General features: G+C 40.5%; 1 protein-coding gene across 10 annotated transcripts in view; it reads right to left on the bottom strand.

The window, feature by feature from the left end:
- FOXP1 (forkhead box P1) overlaps positions 1-22807 on the bottom strand; it is a 439375-nt gene that overhangs the window by 149733 nt on the left and 266835 nt on the right. For all 10 annotated transcript variants that reach the window (XM_063630740.1, XM_055260630.2, XM_055260626.2 and 7 more), the window contains one exon: positions 8127-8228. In XM_063630740.1, coding sequence (XP_063486810.1) covers positions 8127-8228 — 102 coding nt within the window. The remainder of the gene's footprint in view (positions 1-8126; positions 8229-22807) is intronic.

Here is a 22807-nt window from a genome sequence, read left to right as displayed (position 1 = left end):
GCTTTTATTTTTTTCGTTAAGAAGAATCACTTCTTAGGAGAGTCTAACAGAACTTTTGAGTAATGAGATTACAGTTCAGTTTTTTTTCTTTTGCCACACTTAGTCCTGGGGACTTTAAAAATCCAATTCTTTCACATCCTCGAACTGTCATCATTTTTTCAGATGGTGTCAATAAAATTGATTGCTTACAGTTCTGAATTCTGTTCTGCACATGGAAACAATATAATTTATTTTAAAGAATTTTCATTAGGGATGGAAGGAGAAATGGAACCTCAGGAAACCCACCCACAACATTTGGGGAGGGGAGGGAGGGAGCAAATCCAAAGCAAAGTAAATGTCCTGAACATTACCGTACGCTGGAAACTTTGACAAAACTTCCTGATGTATAAACCCTAAACCTGACTGTTGTGCTGACTGATACATCTTCCTGTCAGATATGAATGATGATTCTGGAGCATTAATATGTTCATTAAATTCTAACTCCCTATACTTAAAATACTCTCTACTTTGGCTCAGAGGCATCTTGACAGCTTTGTTGTAATCATATATGTGAGGCCCCCAGTCTACACAGTTGCAGAGATGCCTCATACCTACAACCAATCTGTTGCTTTTACAAGTTTAATCTAGGTATTAAGCAGCTGATTGTGGAACCACGTTGCTTCGACATCTTCAACTCAGCTGTATATCACAGAAACCACTATGGGTGGTGACAGACTCCCATGATGCCTAGCAACTGTACATGCCTCTAACTCCTTAATCTGTGATACTACAAAATATGGCTTGCGTTTTCTTTTTTTTCCCCTCTCCCCGAAGCACAAGTGGACGACCAGCAAGGGTCCGACAGTGTTATTCCTAATTACCTTTTTTTTCACTCTTGATCCTGTGGCTCTCATAATTAGTTACCTGGGGCTGCAATCCAATTTGAAGTGATGACAAGAAAGTGATCCATGAAAAAGTAATAAGTTAAATCCAATTTCAGCCTTCCTCTAATTAAATGCACATGGAACTAATGACTCCAACCCTAGCATTTTAGTGATAATGGTAATTAGCGAGGTGGGAGTCACTCTCTTTTTCAACACTGGAGGTGTAAACCACAAGGTAAAATGGCAGGAGCACTCTTAATTACATGTGTCATTTCGTCAGCAATTTACACATTTTTGACCAGTCAAGTATGTTTTTTCCCCTGTCCCTCTCCACCTCCTAGCCCCAACAATGATTACAACATACTAGTCCATGTTCCAAACACATGGACGCTCATAAGAGCACTTCAGACTTGAAAATAAGAAATAATTTTGCTTTGCTGTTGTTCACCTCTTTCTGTCCCCACCACACACACATACACACACAGAGACACACACGCACATGCACACACACAAATAAAGATATACTTAGGGTAATTATGCAGATCTGCGTCCTCTTAATTGAAATCCAGATATTTATAGTGGAACTGACTTTTGTTGGTTTCAGCTGTCTTTTTTTTGCTTGTAATATGTAAAATAGAGTAATTTACTTATTTATGGAAAATATGACACTCAGTAGGTGCTGAGTAAACACACATAAAAAGAGAGGCAATAATTAACCTCTTGACGGCATACTGGTTATCTGTGGTTCTAAAAAACCTGGCTTCCCATCCTGGTGCTGTTACTACCTTTGTGCTGTGTAGCAAGTCAGTTAACCTCTCTGTTTCCACTTTCCTCATCCATTAAATGGTTTAAGGACAGTGCCTGTACTACAGAGTAGCTAAGGAGCTGGCCCAGGTTCAGCACTGACTAAACATTCATTATCTACCACACTTTGCATGTGGTAGCAAAGACATGATTACATATAAAATATTAGCATCACATTTGCATTGTAATTCTTAAGATACATTGAAACTAGTGATTATATAATTAAATGTCCAAACTGAGTTCCTTATTTTTTTTTTCTTTTTTTTTGAGACAGAATCTCGCTGTCGCCCAGGCTGGAGTGTAGTGGTGTGATCTCGGCTCACTGCAACCTCTGCCTTCCAGGTTCAAGCAATTCTCCTGCCTCAGCCTCCCAAGTAGCTGGGACTATAGGTGCATGCCACCACACCCAGCTAATTTTTGCAAGATGGGGTTTCACCTTGTTGGCCAGGCTGGTCTTGAACGCCTGACCTCATGATCTGCTCGTCTTGGCCTCTCAAAGTGCTGGGTTTATAGGTGTGAGCCACCACAGCCGGCCACTTTTTTTTTTTTTAATCAAAATAGAGTCTTGCTATGTTGCCCAGACCGGCCTCAAACTCCTGAGCTCAAGAGATCCTCTGGCCTCGACCTTCTTAGTAGCTGAGATATGGTGCACACCATTGCAGTTGCACCTGGTTCAAATAGGCATTTTTTTTTTTTTTTTTTTGAGTTAGGGTCTTGCTCTGTTACCCAGGCTGGAGTGCGGTGGCACCAACATGGCTCACTATAGCCTCGACCTCCTGGGCTCATTCAATCCTCCCACCTCAGCCATCAGAGTAGGGTGGGAGTACAGGCACCAGGCCCGGCTAATATTTTTGTATTATTTGTAGAGATGGGGTTTTGCCATGTTGCCCAGGCTGGTCTCTAACTCCTGGACTTAAGTGATCTACCTGCCTCAGCCTCTCAAAATGCCGGGATTACAGGTGTGAGCCACTGCACATGGGGATACCTTCGAGAGTGACAATTATGAATAAACAAAACCAATCAATAGCCATGGAGTGGGCTATCCTGGGCAGACTGGGACACAGGGCCACCTATGTACAGCTGAAGTTGAAATAACAAAAACGAACTAACTCATTATATTACAACTTGCACCCAAATTTTGGAGGCAAGGACAAAACAGACTATCAAAGAAAAAAAAAATCTTAAAGCAGGAGTATGAGCCTAGACCCCAAGGTGAACTTCTTGAGGTTCATGAAATCCCTAAAACTGTATGTGACATTTTGCGTTCAAGTGCATTTTTCTGGGAGGAAGGGTCACTGTTTCTATCATATTTGTAATGGTGCATGTAACAGGGAAGACTTAAGAACTATTTATAAAATATTTCTGTTTTATTATTTCTTATCGAGACTTACTTTTAGGGTTTTGGGATTCTCGAAAGTCATGTGATAACAGTAACATCTTAAAGGTATCAAAATTTCAATGCTTTGTATCAATTTAAAATGCTAGGGATGCCAATTCTAGACAATGTTAACTCTAGACATAAAAAAAAAAAAAAAGTTTGCCTCCCTCTCCTAAATTATCCTCCTTACTAATCAGTGCATAGGGCTATTTCTTAAGGGTCAGTACTTTAAAACCATTCCATTTCACTATCAACAACACAAAATTGTAGTTTCCTTTACAGGTTTCCTCTTGCCAATTTATTCTTTAGTGAATAACGTGGAAATGACATTAGCTACTAAGATTATATGTCGCATTAATGCAAAGCAAAATGCTGCCTAAAGCATGTTTTATATAACTGCAAATAAAAATGCTAAAAAAAACACCTGCTGAATCTTGTATTTTAACGTCCTCCACTTAAAGAAAGAATCCACATGATCACCCTGAGCTTCCAAGTCGACTAAAGGGCTGGCCTTCTAAGTGGGTTTCACTTTCCTTCCAGCGAAATGGCCTTCTGAGTAAGGGGCTCACACATGACATCACCTTGGAAGGAAGGGCATGGGCAGGAGGGAAAACTATCAGATGACTGGCTTCAGGTTCAAATTCTTTATAGAGGGCCTGAAGCTGCTGAGCTTTCCACTGCAGGCAACACACAAAGTTTACTTTCTTTCCTAACTTTAATGCTGCCAGAATACACATGTACTCTTTCTTTCTTAGGAGAAAATGTGTCATTTGATTTCCTTCCAGTTTATCTACTCGTGCCAACAACTAAAATGCTTAAAGAACCAAGATGAATTACTACCCAGAAACGGTGGTCAAAGTTCCAAAATTTGATCAATAAAATTGCTCATCTACTCACAAATTAATCTTCAGCCAGTAAAGTTACGCATTTTCGAGGTTATGAGTACACCTGCACTGTTAAGCATTTATTTCACTTGTTTAAGCAATCTTCAGAAGTATATAAATATTTATAGAAGAGAGCCTATGCTGGGTGCAGTGGCTCATGCCTGTAATCCTAACACTTTGGGAGGTCAAGGCAGGTGGATCACCTGAGGTCAGGAATTGAAGACCAGCCTGGTCAACATGGTGAAACCAAGTCTCTACTAAAATTACAAAAATTAGCTGGGCGTGGTGGTGCATGCCTGTAGTCCCAGCTACTTGGGAGGCTGAGCAGGAGAATTGCTGGATCCTGGAAGACGGAGGTTGCAGTGAGCCGAGATCACTCCACTGCACTCCAGCCTGGATGAAAGAGCGAGACTCTATCTCAAAAAAAAGGGCCTACTATTTTCACTCATCTGTAATTTTCTTTTTGCAGCAAAACCTTGTTAATTTGTTTATAACTCATAAGCCTCCTGAAGGCAGGGTGTGTATCTTCAACAGTTCTGTATCCCATGAACACCAGCACCATGCCCAGCCTGCTTTGGAAATGTTCACCAACTTGCACTTAATTAATTCAGATCGTTCTGATTCTGAATTTATGATGGGGCCAATTTTCAATTTTCATTTGTATCATTCATAAAAAAATTTGCAAAGCAAATGAACAGACTAAGTAAAAAGATAATTTTGGTTACTAAGTAGAACATTTCTCAAGAACTTCAGAAGCAATATCTACACCCGATTAATGCCTTCATTAATAAACCACATCACCGAAGAATGTGACCAGCTCAGATTTGGTTCAGTATGTGGATCTGCAAAGAGTGTCATTTCTCTCTTATTTACTCTCATCTCCCTGAAATTAGACCAAATTGGTGATGTTTGACTACATTTTATGATCTCTATCGAGTAACCACTTATAGCCTTCTCTAACTTTCCATTTTCTTTTGTTTGTATCATCAGCCTGTGAAACCAGAGAGCGCTGCCAAACATAAAGCAGGGAAGTGTGAGATATGCTTAAAATATGAGTCACAGTATATTTGGGGATTTGGGTTTCTTTTTTTTTTTTTTTCCCTCAAGCTATCAGCAGATCAAATCCTGCTTCCCTGTCAAGCCTTCCTCTATGCAGAAGACCTGAAATTTGCTAAAATCGGTCTCTCAGTGTAGTTATGAAGGGTGAGAAGATCAGAGATGAGCACTGTTAAGATTTGCTATAGGACTTCCCTTTCATTTCAGAGCCACTCCGGCGGAGATGCCTCAGCAAGGATGCAGTATGGCAAGATATATTTAAAGATGAAGGTTATTCCTTCTGTGAATCACCAAGTCTATATGCATATTTTTATAATGAGGTAATATACCATGTGACCTAGGATAGTAATTTCTCCTCTGTTTGTGGAAGGCCAGCCAACCTAATAAAGCCTACTGAACGCGCATGACCCTATCAGGCAGCGGAGGGGTCCTTCAGCAATCGTCTGTGATACACACACACACCAGTCCGCCAGCCTTTTAGATTTTCTTCCCCCGGCCAAATCTTAAAGCTGGTCTAAATTCTCTGCTTGGCAACTCCTCTACTTGGGGCGTAGGGGAAAAACTCAAGACATCTTCTTTACCAAAACCAGCGTTCAAGATTACCCCTTCTCCCCCCACTTTTTATACAGACTGGAGTGCTCAGCAGAATGTGTGAGGTTGGTTTTGACGCTGTCCTTGCCAAGAAAAACAGAGCCCTCTATATCATCCTCTTCTGCATGGTGGCTAAAAACCCTGTACCAGGCAAGAAGAAAAAGAGCCCTCAAAAGGAAATCCCCTGAAACTTTACTTCTTATATTTAGCCCTCAAGGAACTTCGTTCATCTTGGAAAAGAAGTTACCTAAAAATGCCATATGTTTTTAAAAAGCAAGTATGAGGGAAAATAATTCTACCATAAAAAAAACACAAATGATATTCAATACTGAAGAGCACTGTGATCAGACAGATTGTGTATGTGTGTATTTTTTTTATTATCTCCAACCAAAGCTCTACTATGTGTAAGATTTCCCCCCCAATAATATATTTTCATTTTCCTAATGCACTTGAGGCCTGATGAATTCAAGAGGACTCGGGGTATTTTTAAGGCTGCGAGAGCTCCAAGAGGGAGACAAAAAGAATGGACCATCATTTGAATCACTGAGTGACAGGCTGGGCTAGCTCCCTGTATACATTAATAAATTAGAATTTTAATTGTGTCTCTGTCCACAGGAGATGCCCCAGTACTTTAATATGTACCAACAATTGGCTATGTTATGGAATCTGCAGTGTGGCCTCCGCTGCTGACCTCTGAAACACAATTCCCAGTCTGACTACGGAAACTGTTCAGTTTGATCCTTTCAACTTATTTGAATCCTGACAAATAAGCTCACAGCTGAAAGGTCAACATAGTCATATTTCATCCTCCAGAGCTGTTCTTAAGACATCTGCACAACAAAGCACTTCTTATAGCACCTGACATGGGCCCTCAATGGCACTGTACCTCATTAAAAATGTCCCCTGCATGCGCACGCATTCCAAGGCACATGGGCTGGTGATGGTTTACCAAATAAGTGTTTACAGAAGGGTTAGTAAACAAGGCAGATTGTCAACTTTTCCAATAAAGCGTCACTATAATGCTGAACTCTCTCTGGAAAGTGAGTTTCCCAAGTCATGCAGAAGAACTAGAACTTGTTGGTCAAGGTCAGTTTGATCTTTGCAGATAATCTGGGAATAGGCTGTGGTTCACCCTGACCTGTGAAAAGTAAACACAAGCTAGAATTTAGGTTGACCTCATTATCCAATTAATTGGCACCAAGTTATACACCTATTAGCTACTACTTACAGATTCTGTCCCCTCCTGTGATAGCGATGCCCACCTTCAGCTACGAAAGTAGTCTGAACCACTTGGGACCCGGGTGCCAAGTGCCCTCTCTTAGACGTGAGCATGAAGACCCTGATTCAAGTTTCTTGGAAGTTTCTATTACAATTTTCTACTTTGAGTCAAAAACCCAAATTAGATTTTTTGTTGTTGTTTTTTGAGATGGAATTTCACTCTTGTCACCCAGGCTGGAGCACAGTGGTGCGATCTTGGCTCACTGCAACCTCCACCTCCCGGGTTCAAGCGATTCTCCTGCCTCAGCCTCCCTAGTAGCTGGGATTACACGCACCCGCCACCAAGCTTGGCTAACTTTTGTATTTTTTGGTAGAGATGGAGTTTCACCATGTTGGCCAACCTCGTCTCAAACTCCTGACCTCAAGTGATCCGCCTGCCTCAGTTTCTCAAAGTGCTGGGATTACAGGCGTGAACCACCATGCCTGGCCCCAAATTAGATTTTTATAAACTTACTCCTTCTTCTCCATTAACCCCTTGCCTTCAATGTGCCTGAAATCAGAAGTTGCTAGAACAACCATTTTTGTATCTTTACATAAAAATTTCTTGCCATTTAAAAATTATTGACCTAAAAACATTCTGAACATATCCGCTGAAGAACTGGGTATACATTATAATCATTACAAGCCATAATATGAAAAGTACCACATCCTCCTCAGGCCGAGTCATAGTTCTTGATGCTATTGACATTCTGGGATGAATCACGGTGTGTCGTGTCCTGTGCATTGTAGGATGTTTGGCAACATCCCTGGCCTGTACTTACTGGATACGAGCAACACCTCTGTCCTGCTAGTTGTGGCAACCAAAAACGTCTCTAGACATTGCCCATTGTCTCCTGGTGGCGGGGTCGGGGGTGGGGGGTGGGACGGGGGGGTGCCAAAATCTTCCCAATTGAGGATGACTACACTAAAGTAAGGTGTGTGTCTGTGTGTGTTTATGCCATTTCTAGACCCAACATAAGAGAATGTGGTGACAATTCTGAGTACTATGAACTTTTCTCATTGGTAACCTACACTGCCTATTAGCAACTCAACACTTAACTCCTTATCCTTCTATTATATTCACTAATCAGGAGATCTTACTCCTGACAATAAAACTTTTGGTCAAATACACATTTTCCCCAAAATGTTACACCCTGCTGGTAAACCAAAAATGCACTTTCCACAGAAGATTTTCTTACATGATTTGCAATGCTCAACACAATCTACTCCTGAACTGCTTATCAGTTATCCCAAAGGGCATAATGTCAATTTAAAACGAAAAAGAATTGTTACCTGAAGAGCTGGTTGTTTGTCATTCCTCTTGGGAGATTTTAATCCACTAACTTGCTGCTGCTGTTGCTGCTGAAGAAGGAGCTGTCTTGCCACCTGAAGTGCCTGGAAGGAAAAACAGAAGAAAATCCTTTGCGTTACTACACAGGTTCAGAGGACGCTTCATAAAAAAGGATTCCAGGAAGTGCGCTTTGGGCCTGGGTCCTGACTTTCCTATTTCCTGGCAAATGAAACAGCAAACGAAACTTCCCACCAGTCTTAGTTGGAAAACTTTCCAGAATTTGTTTACGTTTCCTTTGACTTGGCCAATTTCATCCACAGTTCCACAGGCATCTAAGCAGACATTTCATTCCTACTAAAGATCTGACATGAAATTTAAGACCATGAGTGATTGGGACTCTGAAGAAAGATGACAGAGAGACCAGCAGGGACCCGAGCAAAGATGAAAACTTGGGAGACACTACAGGGCCCTTTTCAGGGTCACCTTCACCCTCCCCCAATTCTTCTTGGGGAAATGTGGGGACTCAAGTTGAAAGTAATACTTTCACCCCATCTGAATCCAAATAAAGAGAAAGAACTAAGTGGTGGACCACAAAAAAAATATATACTATGGATTAGGCTATGTAGGAAGGAAGATTAAACAGATGAGACATACCTAGGATGACCTTGATAGAAATCAGAGACGAAAATTTGGCAAATCTGATCTCTAGTCATCTTAAAGAGGAACATTATGTATCTCTGAACAAAACTGGTTACGTTTATTTATAAATAACCCTTTCAAGCTTACAATATGGGATGGTTTTTCCTTAAAGGTAGACATTGGGGAGGTAGTATGAATTGGAGATAAAGCAGAAGAAAACAGAAGAGTCCTCTAAAATGTTTAACATATGACTGACAAATCTTTTAAAAGTTCAAGTAGGCTGGGCGTTCTGGCTCACGCCTATAATCCCAGCACTTTGGGAGACTGAGGTAGGCAGATCACTTGAGGGTCAGGAGTTCGAGAACAGCCTGGCCAACATGGTGAAACCCTGTCTCTACTAAAAATACAAAAATTAGCTGGGTGTGGTGGCAGATGCCTGTAATCCCAGCTACTTGGGAGGCTGAGGCAGGAGAAATCGCTTGCATCTGGGAGGCAGAGGTTGCAGTGAGTTGAGATCGCAGCACTGTGCTTCAGCCTGGGTAACAGAGTAAGCTTCCATCACAAAAAATAAAATAAAATAAAACAAAATAAAGTTCAAGTAAAAAAAGAAAAAACCAATGTCATCAATAAACCCCCATGAAGACATTCACTGCCAAAGAATTAAGAACAGGAATAATGGCTAGCAACACACCTTTCCAAAGATGGCAGGAGGACCAGCAACAGAAAACTAAAGTTTGAGGATATCGTGCTAGAAAGTCATACGAAAAGTTGGGTTACTTGAGTCAACGCAGCTGAGAACCAAGAATGTACACACGGCAGAGATGTCCAGAATGCTCATTAAATGATGTGCTTAGAGTTTAGACACAACAGGAGACTTCTTATTATATCAATAATAATTTCTATATGATAACCAAATTATTTGTGCATCAAAGAAGAGGCATACATAGATGCCATCAATACATGAAAAGGACCTGAGGCTATAGTCTTAGAAAGTTAGCATAATGGACTTATGATGGTAGTGTGTTCCTTAAAAAGGAACAGGTACTTCATTTATATAAGAAAACAACATGGATATTTACAAGAAAAGTTACAGGGACAATGGTGGAATGGAAGAGAGGTAAGAGGGCCTGGGTGTCCCTGTGCATTGAACTCAGAAGAAAGAGAAAACAGAGTAGTCTAGAGGATTAATGTTCTTGAGCAGACACCTAAAAACGTGGAATGTGCAAGAGCAGTGCTTCTCCCAAAAGGACATGCTCACTGAACTGTGCTCATAACTAGAGTTGTAACAACTAATATTTTTAAGATACTGCGTAAGGTTGAGTGGCGCCTTTGTGTTTAAGAGGTGCAAAGGAAAGCTAAGAAACACAAGCACCGATAGATGAGTGACAAAGAAAAGACCATGGGAAAGTGGAATCCCGCTATCCCACCTCCCTACTGCATCCACCCCTGTGTCCCAGGGAGGCCTTCTGCCTACTGAACTCACCACGACCAGCCCTTCAGATGTAATGCACGGGCTAGTTCATCTGTGAAGGGAGAGGCAGATTTGACAAAGCCTGCCTGGAAGAGCCTCGAGAAAAGGGGCTGAGTGGGGCATCTGGAAGCCAAGACGCCTGGGAGAGTTGCCTGAGACTCTAGCCTGCTGTCTCAGGGAGGATTCACCATCACTGGACTCCGGGTTTCCTTGTCTCCTTGGAGACGCTCAGTACATGCGTAGGTGTAAAAGTGGGCAGAGTGAAGATTTCATTTATATCATATAAGAAAAATAGTCCCCTTTGCAAGGTGCCTGCAGGAGCAAAAGCCTCTTCTCCTACTATATATGTTCCCTTAGCTATTGCACATGAAGGTTTTACGGCTTTTTCATGTAGAAAGGGAACTGTTATATATTTTAAGTGCTATCATCAGAGTTCTCAGAGTAATAGACTGATCAGCAAAGAAGGATTTGGTTGCTAGTTGGAAAGGCAGAGAGAGGGACTACAGATGACAATGCAGAGAAAAATATGGTGGGGAAGAGGAGAAAGGTTACACATTTAACATTAAAATAAAGCAAGCAAAGAAAAACAAAGTAATGAAGACTCTATATTACTTATCACATTCCACCAAATACTGGGAGAATGGGCATTCAATTATTATTTATTTATTTATTTTGGAGACGGAGTCTCGCTCTGTCACCCAGGCTGGAGTGCAGTGGTGCAATCTCAGCTCACTGCAACCTCTGCCTCCTGGGTTCAAGCAATTCTCCTGCCTCAGCCTCCTGAGTAGCTAGGACTACAGACGTGTGCCACCACACCCGGCTAATTTTTGTATTTTTAGTAGAGATGGGATTTCACCATGTTGACCAGGCTGGTCTCTAACTCCTGACCTCAGGTGATCTACCTGCCTCGGCCTCCCAAAGTGCTGGGATTACAGGTGTGAGCCACTGCACCCGGCCTCAATTTTTAAATAGTCAAGTCTCAGAGCAGCTATAGTCAACTCCTCACTTCAGCAAACTGTCTTTAAGAAAAACATTCACACATACATACAAAACTATTCTTTTTTTTTTTTTTTTTGGACAGTCTTGCTCTGTTGTCCAGGCTGGAGTGCAGTAGCGCAACCTCGATTCACTGCAACCTCTGCCTCCTGCGTTCAAGCAATTCTCCTGCCCAAGCCTCCCGAGTAGCTGGGACTACAGGCACCTGCCACCATGCCTTGCTAGTCTTTGTATTTTCAGTAGAGGCGGGGTTTTGCCATGTCGGCCAGGCTAGTCTCGAACTCCTGACCTCAGTGATTTGCCCGCCTCGGCTTCCCAAAGTGCTGGGATTACAGGCGTGAGCCACCATGTCCGGCCATCACAAAACTATTCTTATATGAGCATGGTCTCATAAATGTACATAAGGAAAGGAAAGTATAGATCTTAAACTTAAGTTTTCAACAAATGCTTACTGAGCTGGCTCTACAGAATGATCACACACTTCAAAATTACCTACTGGGATCCTCAGATTTAGTTTTCTGGTTTGAAGGGGGTAAAAAAGTCATGTATAACTTTTTTTCTTAGACCCAACATAGGGTACATGAACTTACATAATCATATTGTAAACCCCAGCCTCTTCATACCATCTCATACAGAGGCCCACTAAAGACAATAATCCAAGATACAAGCATGGGGGGAAAAGGTTTGCAAACTTGTATGAACCCAAGGGAAACTGCAGCCAACCTGCTGAACAGAGAACACCACGAGATAAAGATGTGCAAACTGACTTCCAAATTTCAGCCCCCAAATGAATAAACACAGGTAAAATAACTTTAAATATCTGGGATGGGGAGACAACACTAGTGCAGAGAATAATTCATTTTGATATGAATTGCCATGAATTATCCCACAATAATTCCCCAGCTTTATCATGAGTATGTTAACAGAGTAGGAACAAATTATTATCCATATCCTCCCCAAATTAAAATCCATTTAAAAATTGCCTTAGGTCTCAGCAGGAGTTTTAAAACCTAACTGAACAGAACTTATAAGATGCTTTGAAATCAACCACTAAAAGGTATTTTCTTTTCTAATTTCCATGATATATAAATCACTGTGGTCTAGATTTTAAATTGTCACATGCAAGGAGAGGCGATAAATCCTTAGTGTATAACACTATGTATCTGGGCATTATAATACAAATCTCCAGCATCGATGATTTGTAAAAATTAAAAAAAAATGCTTATTATAATGTTCAGTGTTGATCAGCGGAAAATGTGGAATGACTGATGGGATCCCCTTTGGAATCTGTGTCAGAGACCTATGTTCACCATGTTTCCTGCAGATGATGACTTGATAGCCATTTTTACCTGTTATGTGATCAGAACAGATTATGTCCTTCATCTCCAACTCCAATGCCTAAATCCCAGAGATAAATCCTTTTTTTTTTTTTTTCTTTGAGACAAGGTCTCACTCTCTTACCTGGGCTGAAGCGCAGTAGCACAATCATGGCTCACCGTTGCCTTGACCTCCTGGGCTCAAGCAATCCTCCCACTTCAGCCTCCTGAATAGCTGGAACTACAGGCATGAGCCACCACACCCGACTAATGTTTTCATTTTTGTAGAGACGGGGTCTCACTGTGTTGCCCCAGCTGGTTTCAAACTCCTGCGCTCAAGCAATCCTCCCACTTTGGCCTCTCAAAGTGTTGGGATTACAAGTGTGAGCCACTGTGGCAGGCCAGATATTATTCCAATACAGTTAAGGAGTGAGAATGGACTTTTCTTATTTTTATAACGATATCTCAATCACAATTAGAGAAAAGTCCCTTAGGATACATTGTTTGAAGATAAAATTAGATTCTCTGGATACAGAATGCGTGTGGATATGTGTTTGCGTGTATGGGAGAGGGAGAGAGAAGGGTGAAAAAGGAAAGAGAGGGCAATCAGCAGAAAGAGAGAGACAGAAAGGATATGAATAAATGAAAGAATTTCTCTTTTAAGAAGCAAGGATCAACTCTGACTCAAGTTCCAGATCAATTGCTAATGTAAATAACTTAAAAGGTCCAATCCCATCTCTGGAGACCTTTTACTCTTGGTGGTGGTTCCTGGGCGGGTTGAGTCAACACTTCCTTTATAACAGATGTGACAACTGCCTGGCACTGGATAACCTAGTGCTGTATTTTCATGCTGGGCTTGGGTTACAGTAAAGACACAGTTTGAGGATGTCACAGAGTGGAGGTGAATGATAAAACCAGGCACTTAGAGCCCAGTTGCACACATCCACATTTATTTTCCTTCAAGCTAAAATAAGTGGCTCTCTGAGCTAAAAGAAGAAGCGGGTGGGGCAGGGGGAGTGGTGGCAGGCACGAATCACTTTCATCTCTTCTGTGGATTGACTAGTCTCCCATCTATGCCCGGATCTGCACAAGGAGCTGGAACTGCCCGATGGCTGGCATGCCATGGTCCACGGCCAGCTCTCAGCACTCACAGCCAGTGAGATGGCCTTCTCGCTGCTGGTCCGGTAGGTCATGTTTTCATACTAACTTGGAACCTGCACATTTTTGACACACCTTCCATTCTGTTGGTCCAAGATTACTTCATTCTCATCAGTGCCTTCATATTCTTAGTAAATAAGTGCCATCTGTTATTTACAAATTATGTTTTACATAAGCGTGTTTACAACTTCTGAGCTATTTACATTCTAAGATCATAGCAGGTGCTTATATTTAGGGGCTAGGTAATTCTATGTTTAGCATGTTTATCAAGGTAGCCGATGTTCAAAAACATGTCTACCATATTTTAAGAAACATCAACAAGTTTATATAAAACATTGTTTGAACAGGCATGCACACATACATAAAGCAAGCTGGTAGAAGGAGAAAATCTTTCTAAAATGTTTTGCATAACACACTTGGTGACGGGGTCTGAGATAACCAACTGACACATGGAAGTCTTCAAAAAATATGACTAACTGGAAAGTTTCTAGTCACGGGTCAGCAAACTATAGCCCATGGACCAAATTCTGTCTATCACCTGTTTTGTATCATCTGTCATATATCAGCTCATGATATAGGAATGGTTTTTGCTTACTTAAATGGTTGAGAAAAAAATAAAATAAGATTATATTATGACATGTGAAACTTAGATGGTATTCAAATTTTGGTATTTACCAATAAAGTTTTATTGGAATACAGTTAAGCTCATTCCCTTATATATAATCTATGGCTACTTTTGTGCTACAAATGGAGTCAAGGACTTTTGACAGAGACCACATGGCCCTTGAGACCTAAAATATTTCTTATCTGGCTCTTTACTAGAAAAGTCTGTCAATCCCCGTCTTAGGTTGCTATCCGTAGTCTGAGATCCCCAAAGATTTCACTGGATAGAATCTCTTTTTTTTTTTTTTTTTGAGACGGAGTCTTTCTCTGTCCCCCAGGCTGGAGTGCAGTGGCGCGATCTCGGCTCACTGCAAGCTTATATAAACACAACTTTCAATCAGTTCCCCAAAATAATTTTAGAGTTTGGCCAAGGAGCAAGAACATTATTAATTAGCTGTTCTTTAAGCTCAAATTCAATGTTGATGTTCTGAAAGGGAAATACATCCATGTGCTTCTTGATCTGAAACTGTTTAAAACTTGCCTCAAACTTTGAAGATGTGTTTCTGCTGGTAGGTAATTGACAGCAGTTCAGATCAGTATGAGATACTGAGCACCCACAGAATGAAGACGGCACGTGCCTTATTGGTGGCCAGTCGAGAGTTGGTTATTTCCTGTCTGCCCTGAGAAGTTGTCCCATTTCCAGCTTGAAAGGCTGCTCTGAGTCAGCCATCCTTCTTCTAATTTCTTTTCCTAGACTCTCCCCACCCCTCAAGATCAAACCTGTTTTTCAGATAATTTCATGGGCTAATCAACAGTCACTGTGGATATAGGGGTGGGAGGAAAAGCTTGTAAAAAAAGAAAAGCAGCATGGGAAGATTAGTAGGCAAGGAGTCATGTTCTCTCCTCTGTTTCTCATCCTCTACATACTCTTTGAGTCCGTCTAGAGAGCCTGGTTCCCCTAAACTAGTTTGCTATCTTTGTTCAACCCCAGCAACCAAAGCACTGATCATTTAACACAATCTGACAATCACTCTGTAGCAAGACCGGGGACTGAGTATGCAAGGAAATTTCATCACCTTCTTGCTTTAGACAGAGCGATCACTCCAGTGCAGGAAGGAATTAAGGGTTGTGAGTGACTTAAAAAAAAGAAAAAGAAAGAAACGACAGTGGCTTGTAGAACTGGAAGTATTCATACAGAGTCAACAGTATTCCAAAGCAACAGGTTCTTCAAACAATTTTTTAAAATTTTATTTTACAAATAGAACATTTGGTTATAACAAGACAATGGAAAAGTAAGCTAATCTCATGGAAGGATTCTGGTGATTGTGAAAATATTAGATGTTCAAAGAAAGATTCCAATTCTAAGGACTGTGTAAATATCAGATACACAAGAGAAGAAAGAAAGCACTGCAGTAAATCATTGAGTCAGGTTATTGGCGTCGTAAATAGAAAACAAAACACATTCTCCAACAAAACTTAGAGGGGGTAATGACCATTCACAGACAGCCTTTAACAGTTTCTTTGTACCAGTCACTGCTTGGTCTACTCTATGATATTGCAAATAAGGGTGTGGACTCTGAACATTCATTGGTAGTAAATCCACTTGACTCAACCCCAAAAGCAGGTGCAGTAGACAGCCAAGTCTTACATCAACTGGGATATACTGAGTTTGAATCAGTGGCTGAGAAGGGAAAGGCCTTATGTAGCATCATCCATCCTCAACAGTTCCAACAGCTGGAAAAATTATCCTGTGCTTACAGAACATTTAATAACAGCTGATATTTAGGTAGGACATTTTGCATGGATTTTAAAAAGTGTTCCAGTCTCTGCAAATAAGTTTATGAGACAATGTCAAGAGAGGCATGGAGAAGAATCAGAGCAGAGACAACGCCATACCTACAGCATTCCAACATTATGTGTTTGAGTCAAAATGGAAAGGGACAAGAAATAGAAAAGTCACTGTTCTCTTTGGTCATCATTGTCCTAACTGAGGAGTTACAGTCATGGGTCATGGGAAGTGTCATCTCTGTGTGGGGACGGCGGGGAAGAGGTAAAGGCCAGGCCAAAGCGCCCCCTCCAGTACTTGGACCACTTTATCACCCCACACCAGCCTGAACCTCTCTTCTAGATCTACTTCCAATGTTAGGTTTCACATATACTTACAGACATGATTTTATATTCTTTAAGCTACATGTAGGGTGGTTATCATTGCTATGATATCTATTATGTATATTCCTTGCTTGTCTTTTACTTTAATGTTTAACAAATACCACAAAGGTAGGTTTGGGAGTTGTGCTTTTTGTTTCTTTTAAAGTCAGCAACTTGAGTATATTTTCTTGGGGGGGAAAAGATGGCAAAAAATTATATTTTTTCTTTCTTTTTTTTTTTCCAAGAACTGGGACTAAAGAGAATAAAATTACGCAAATGTGTTCCTGCACCACGTCATGATTTGCCTGCATTAGTGTTGTGAGCTCAAATGCCATCCCATGCACCAACTACAGGAGACATGGACAGAGAGAGATGCCGAAGGCTCCAGATAGGAGGTGGCATTCTGCTACAAACCTCGCTGCCAATCAAGCCCAGGAAGGGGTCAGCAAACCCTGTATCTACTTGTAATTATGAGTAGCCTTTTTTACTTGAAAGGCACGTACAGGATACTTCCCAGCCAGCAAGGTAAAGGATAGGATTTTCATGACAACAGAAAAAAAAAAGTGGGAGGGGGATATCTATGGTCCTCTTGCAAAATTAGATGTAGTAAGTTTAATGACTACAAACAGTCAGGAAGTCTGTTTGAAGTCTTTGGGAAGAGCTAAAAAAAAACCCACCATCATACTCCTACTCCCATTAACATAGGGCCCTATAACCAACCACCTTGCTGAGACTGGCTGGTTGCTCCTCTTGGAGCCAGTGCCAGACACTGAATCACTACACCAAGTCTCCGGCACCTGAGTTGTCTTTGGAGGGATTCCATTCAAGCAGTGCCCAAGCCTGAGCCTGTTTAGCTCATGAGAGTTGACAAGATCACAGCCTAGGATGCTATGACTGTAGGCCACATTAGCATTGCAATGAAGTAAAACAGAAGTGAAGTTTATTAGAAAATGTCTAAAATGTTAAGTTGGATGCTGCATCAAACTCTTTTTTGCCTCTGTTTAAGACTAGATTGTGTTTAAAAATAAATAAGTTGGCCCCATCCTCCAGGTTCCCAAAGTAGAAAAAATCTGGGGTCAAATGCAAGGATAAATGAATCAAAAGGCTCTATTAACTCACTGTATTTAACCCACTGTTTTTTGCAACTGCCTTTTATGAGGGTGCAGTTCAGCAACTCTCATTATGAATAATTCAGATTCACATCTTTTCATACCTCAGAATGAGACTTGCTAATTTTGAAGCTTGTGGAAGAATCTAACTCGAATTATGCTCAAAATAATGGAGGATTTTCCATGATTTTCCTAGTAACACTGAATCCAGTTCTTTCTCAAACAAATATGGTACTGTATTCCTTTTTTCTTATACTGTAAGTCACACATACTCGGGATGCCCTAAGAGGCAATTAACACCTATGAATACTTTGCTTCACAAAGTACCTTCCTTTTCTTGCCTGAATTTGGGCAAAGAAGCAAACAGTAAAAATGATTTAGAGGCAACATTCCAGCAGAGATAGAAGACAAAAGAAAGAAACAGAAATGGGAATATAGGAAAGGGCCAAACAAGATTAATAATTCAAAACGTGGAACTACTCACTATTGGCCAAATATTAGGATTGGCGGGGGGGCAAATCCTAATATTCTCCATTAATTTACACTCCTTAAAGCAAGTTATTTCGAATAGCTAAGATTTTATCTGTGTAACAATTTAAGAAACGAGGAGCATCTAGAAACATAAGGACAAGCGTAGCATAACTTCCCTACATTTAAGACACTAAATAAAAACACTGTATTGAATTGTTTACTATGAACCAGACACTGTGTTAGTTAGGTTGCTCTCTACACTGATTTCATTTCTTGTTCCCAACTTTTCTAAGGGAAGTTGGGGAAAGTTTTATAAGTCTTGATTTAAAATGGGCAAATAGAGACAGATTGTCAAGTTCAGTGACTTGCCCAAGGTCACGAGTCTACAGAGTGGCTAGGATGGAAAAACAAAAACAAACAAAACATTGTCTCATGAGAACTTGATACTCACACTGTATCAAGGTCACTGATTAGACCAAAGATGGCCACGGGTAATCTTGGCAAATGGCTATGCAGACCTCCAGAGCTAAAAATGCATGACTGACTGTGGGCCCTTCTGCCTCCAGAATGAAGGGAAGGGTCTTTTCTCAAGTGTTACACCTTCTAACTTTAATCTCCCTTCTTTTCCCCACACAAAAGACTTGCTTTTTTTCAACCAGACCTTTCCATGGCCAGGACCGTGTGAGCCATAACCGTATCTACAAGTCTGCCCTCCCTGTTCTCTGCCTACATTTACATGGCATCCAAGTATCTTCTTCATCTAAATTCAACCTTTGCCTAAAAACTCTGTCCACAATCCAATTCCTTCAAGCAGCAGTGTCCCCTGATATCCCCAGACCCAAGGGACCAGCCCTGCTTCTGAATCCCTGTAGCAGCAGCCTGTGTTTCTACCGTTGTGATGGCAAACTCCAAGCAGGCGGAGAGGAAGGAATTAAGAAGCCCAGCTATCTCCGCTCTCTTGCACACTGTGTTTTCACCTCTCTGGTTAACTGAGTTCTTTCATCTTCTCTTGGAATACTGATGTCCCCATCATACCTTGATTCTCAGCTCTTCCTCAAGCCCCATTCTGAACAAGTCCCTTGTTCTCTGGTTCAGCTAAGCCAAGGTTGGACTTTTTTCAAAACGAGCTTTTCATAAAGCAAATAATAGAAAAACAGAGCTAAGAGAGCACAGGTCTTTTTCTTTTTTTTACCGAAATATCACTAAAGTTCAGCCACAGTTAATGCCTCTGGACACCTGTATCTTACACTTCACCTTCATCTAAGTGAGATCTCTTCTCCTGACCCACTCGGCATGGCTTTTAGGTCTAGTGGGATTTCCAGCTCTTGTTTTAAGCCACTGTAGACTCTTGCACTCTGCTATAAATACATTCTTCTTCTTCTTTTTTTGGTAGAGGTGGTACGGATGCTAAATTACTGTGTTACTAAACCTGCCCTGGTCCCTGGTCATTGGGGATAAGGAAGATAATTAAAAATTGTAATGTTTTTAGTGTTTATTGCCAGACAAGTACTAAACAGTGCAAATCCATTATATTATTTATTTTTTCACAATGCTTTGAGGTAAATTATACCCAGTTAACAGATGAGGGAGAGAGAGAGAGAGGGAGAGGGACAACGGTGAAAAAACTAACTATTGGGTACTATGCTCAGTACCTGGGTGTCGGGATATCCCCAAACTCAGCATATGCAACATTACCCAGGTAACAAATCTGCACATGTACCCATGAATTTAAAATAAAAGTTAAAGTTATATTTTTTAAAAAAAGAAATGATACAGAGGGACTCCATATGTCTATTATCTAGTTTTTCACAAATATTTTAAAACAAAGTCATTTCTGTTTGTGTGTACCTGCATAGTCCTTTGACAGGCCCAACCCAAAAAGAAATTTTTTTCAGGTTGGGCCTTTCTCAGTTTTTTGCCTTTTGAGCAGTCATATGTTTACAATTTTTTTTTTTTCTCTCTGGAGAGAAAAAAATACTAGACAATTCTTGGAAAAAAGAATATTAAAAAAATCCCCAAATAAAAACATCACAATTGTTTACTATAAATACATTGTTTAAAGTATGTAAAATAACTACAATAGTTAAAGTATTTTACCCACTCCAAAATATTTGTGTTACTTATTATGCAAAGCATATAGAAAAATGTTTCATATATCACTATTACAATTGATACTTATAATACAGCATGATGTATGCAAGTGTGTGGTGCACACACTATGTTTGTGGTTACTTCAACTTGTAGATCATAAATGTGTGTCAAAAAAAAAAGAAAAAAAAAAGAGAAACACAAGACCACAGAGGATAAATTGTAAAGATTATGTGACATATGCAGGTAAAGACCTTAGCACAGCACCTGAAACATGATAGTTACTCAGTAAATGGAAACTAAAACTATTATTATATGTATAACACACTGCCCCCGGCATAAGAGAATATATTTTCTCAATGGAAAGTAAAGATTCCTTTTTCCCAGTGATCTCAAACCATTGGTCATCCTCTTTACAGAAACACTATGAAAATTTGCAGCATCCTCTCTTGAATCCAAAGGGATCTAAGGCAGTCAACTTTAATTGTAGAAAAAGCAAACTGAGGACAAGAGGGGTATATGGTTTATCTGCAGTTACACAGATGACATGCAACTGGGAATCCTGGCTCTTTCCAATGGCAAAGGTACTTGAGCAAATATGACTCTGACTCTTACCAAACATTCACCCATGCCTTGCCAATTCTCAATGCAAGAATGGCTGCCTAAGAGGCCAAATATTGAGCTAGGGGGAGATGATGATACTGGTGGTGATACTACCAATGAAGAAAATGGTAACTAACACAGAATCCCAACTACGATTGGTTCTAAATTACTTTATATAAACTGAAAGTTTATGTAATGTGGTAAAGGTCACACAGCCTGGATAGAATCCCTTCACTGTATTCAAGAACGACATACACACAGAAAGTCCACTAATCCATAGACCTATGGATTTGAAGTTCTTCCATTCACCTGGAACTAGAACTACTTGCTTGACATGACCGATTAAAAAAAAATTAGACATGTACAGAAAAATATATTCGGTTAATCTAAGCCACACAAAAAAGTAACTTTGTAATGAACTTTAGATAGATTACGTCTTATGGAGGCAAAGAAATACAGATTTGATTGGTTTGGTCGAGGAATTAGTAACTCTTTAAAAGGGAATCTGAAAAAAACTGTGGTCATCTGACACACAGTTGTGCTCACAGAGTTGTGCTCAAAAAGTGACAATGATCTTTTGAACTTCCAGTAACCCCGGTTTAGCATAAGATGGAACTTGAGTCTCCAGGCATGAAGAAGTAAGGATTCTCTGGGAATTTGGGGGAATTACTGACCCTGAGAGAATCACAGAAAATACAAAGAAATAGAAGTTTGCTTTGAAAAACATTAATATATTTCTACAGAAGTAGCATACATAGTCATTGAACACACACCAATCACTGTGTCTGGATTTGAAGCCCAATTCCACCATTTGCTAGCTGTGTGACCTGAGATAAGTTACTTAACCTCTCTGTGTCTTAGTTTCTTCTTCAATAAGAATGAGAGGAACTGAAAGTACCCATGTCAAATTGATACACGTAAAGTGCATAGTCTAGAGTCTCACACTCAATAAGTACCAAGTGATTTGGAAAAGTGCTGTATAACTATAGATTATGAAAGTAATAAGTTCATGGTAGAAGATATGTAATATGTATACATGAATTGAGAGAATAATAAAAAAAAAAATGACACCATCACCTGCAATGACACATTGTCAGCATTTGGGTATATGATTAAGAAATTTTCGGCCGGGTGCAGTGGCTCACATCTGTAATCGCAGCACTTTGGGAGGCCGAGGCGGGTGGATCACGAGGTCAGGAGATCGAGACCATCCTGGCTAACACAGCAAAACCCCGTCTCTATTAAAAATACAAAAAAAATTAGCCGGGCGTGGTGGCAGGCGCCTGTAGTCCCAGCTACTCTGGAGGCTGGGGCCAGAGAATGGCATGAACTCGGGAGGCGGAGCTTGCAATGAGCCGAGATCACACTACTGTACTCCAGCCTGGACCACAGAGCGAGACTCTGTCTCAAAAAAAATCAAATAAATAAAAATAAAAAGAAAAGAAAAGAAAAGAAATTTTCTTGGGCCAAGCACGGTAGCTCACGCCTGTAATCCCAGCACTTTGGGAGGCCGAGGCAGGGAGATCACTTGAGTCCAGGAGTTGGAGACCAGCCTAGGCGACATGGCAAAACTCCATCTCTACTAAAAATACAAAAATTAGCCAGGTGTGATGGTGCACACCTGTAGTCCCAGCTACTTAGGAGGACGAGGCATGAGAATCGCTTGAACCCCTGAGATGGAGGCTGAGACAGCATCACTGTACTCCAGACTGGCTAACAGAACAAGACTCTGTCTCAAAGAAAAAAAATGAAACAAACAAACCAAAAAAAAACAAAAACAAAAACAATGAAACAAAAAAAAAGAAAGAAAAAAGAAGAATATTTCTTAAGTAAAAACTGGAATCATTTTGTATGGTCTTTTGAAAATTACATTTTGAAATTAAAAGCACATTTTGAGTAGAGATTTTTTTTCAAATCTAATTTCTATATTCAGGTTCCAACAAACAAACAGTATCAGGAGCCAAACAACCCAGGCACCTCCACCCTACTGTGGAGTTTTCTGGAAAAGCTTTCAACAAAGGAGTCTGAACAGTAAATGGCACTTGTCTAATTTTTACACTGTGCTTTAGAAACCCAGGAAG

The sequence above is a fragment of the Symphalangus syndactylus genome, chromosome 21 (assembly GCF_028878055.3).
Source record: "Symphalangus syndactylus isolate Jambi chromosome 21, NHGRI_mSymSyn1-v2.1_pri, whole genome shotgun sequence".
NCBI classification, from domain to species: Eukaryota; Metazoa; Chordata; class Mammalia; order Primates; family Hylobatidae; genus Symphalangus; species Symphalangus syndactylus.
Note: the sequence above shows the minus strand (reverse complement) of the source record. Positions and strands in the feature narration are given on the sequence as shown.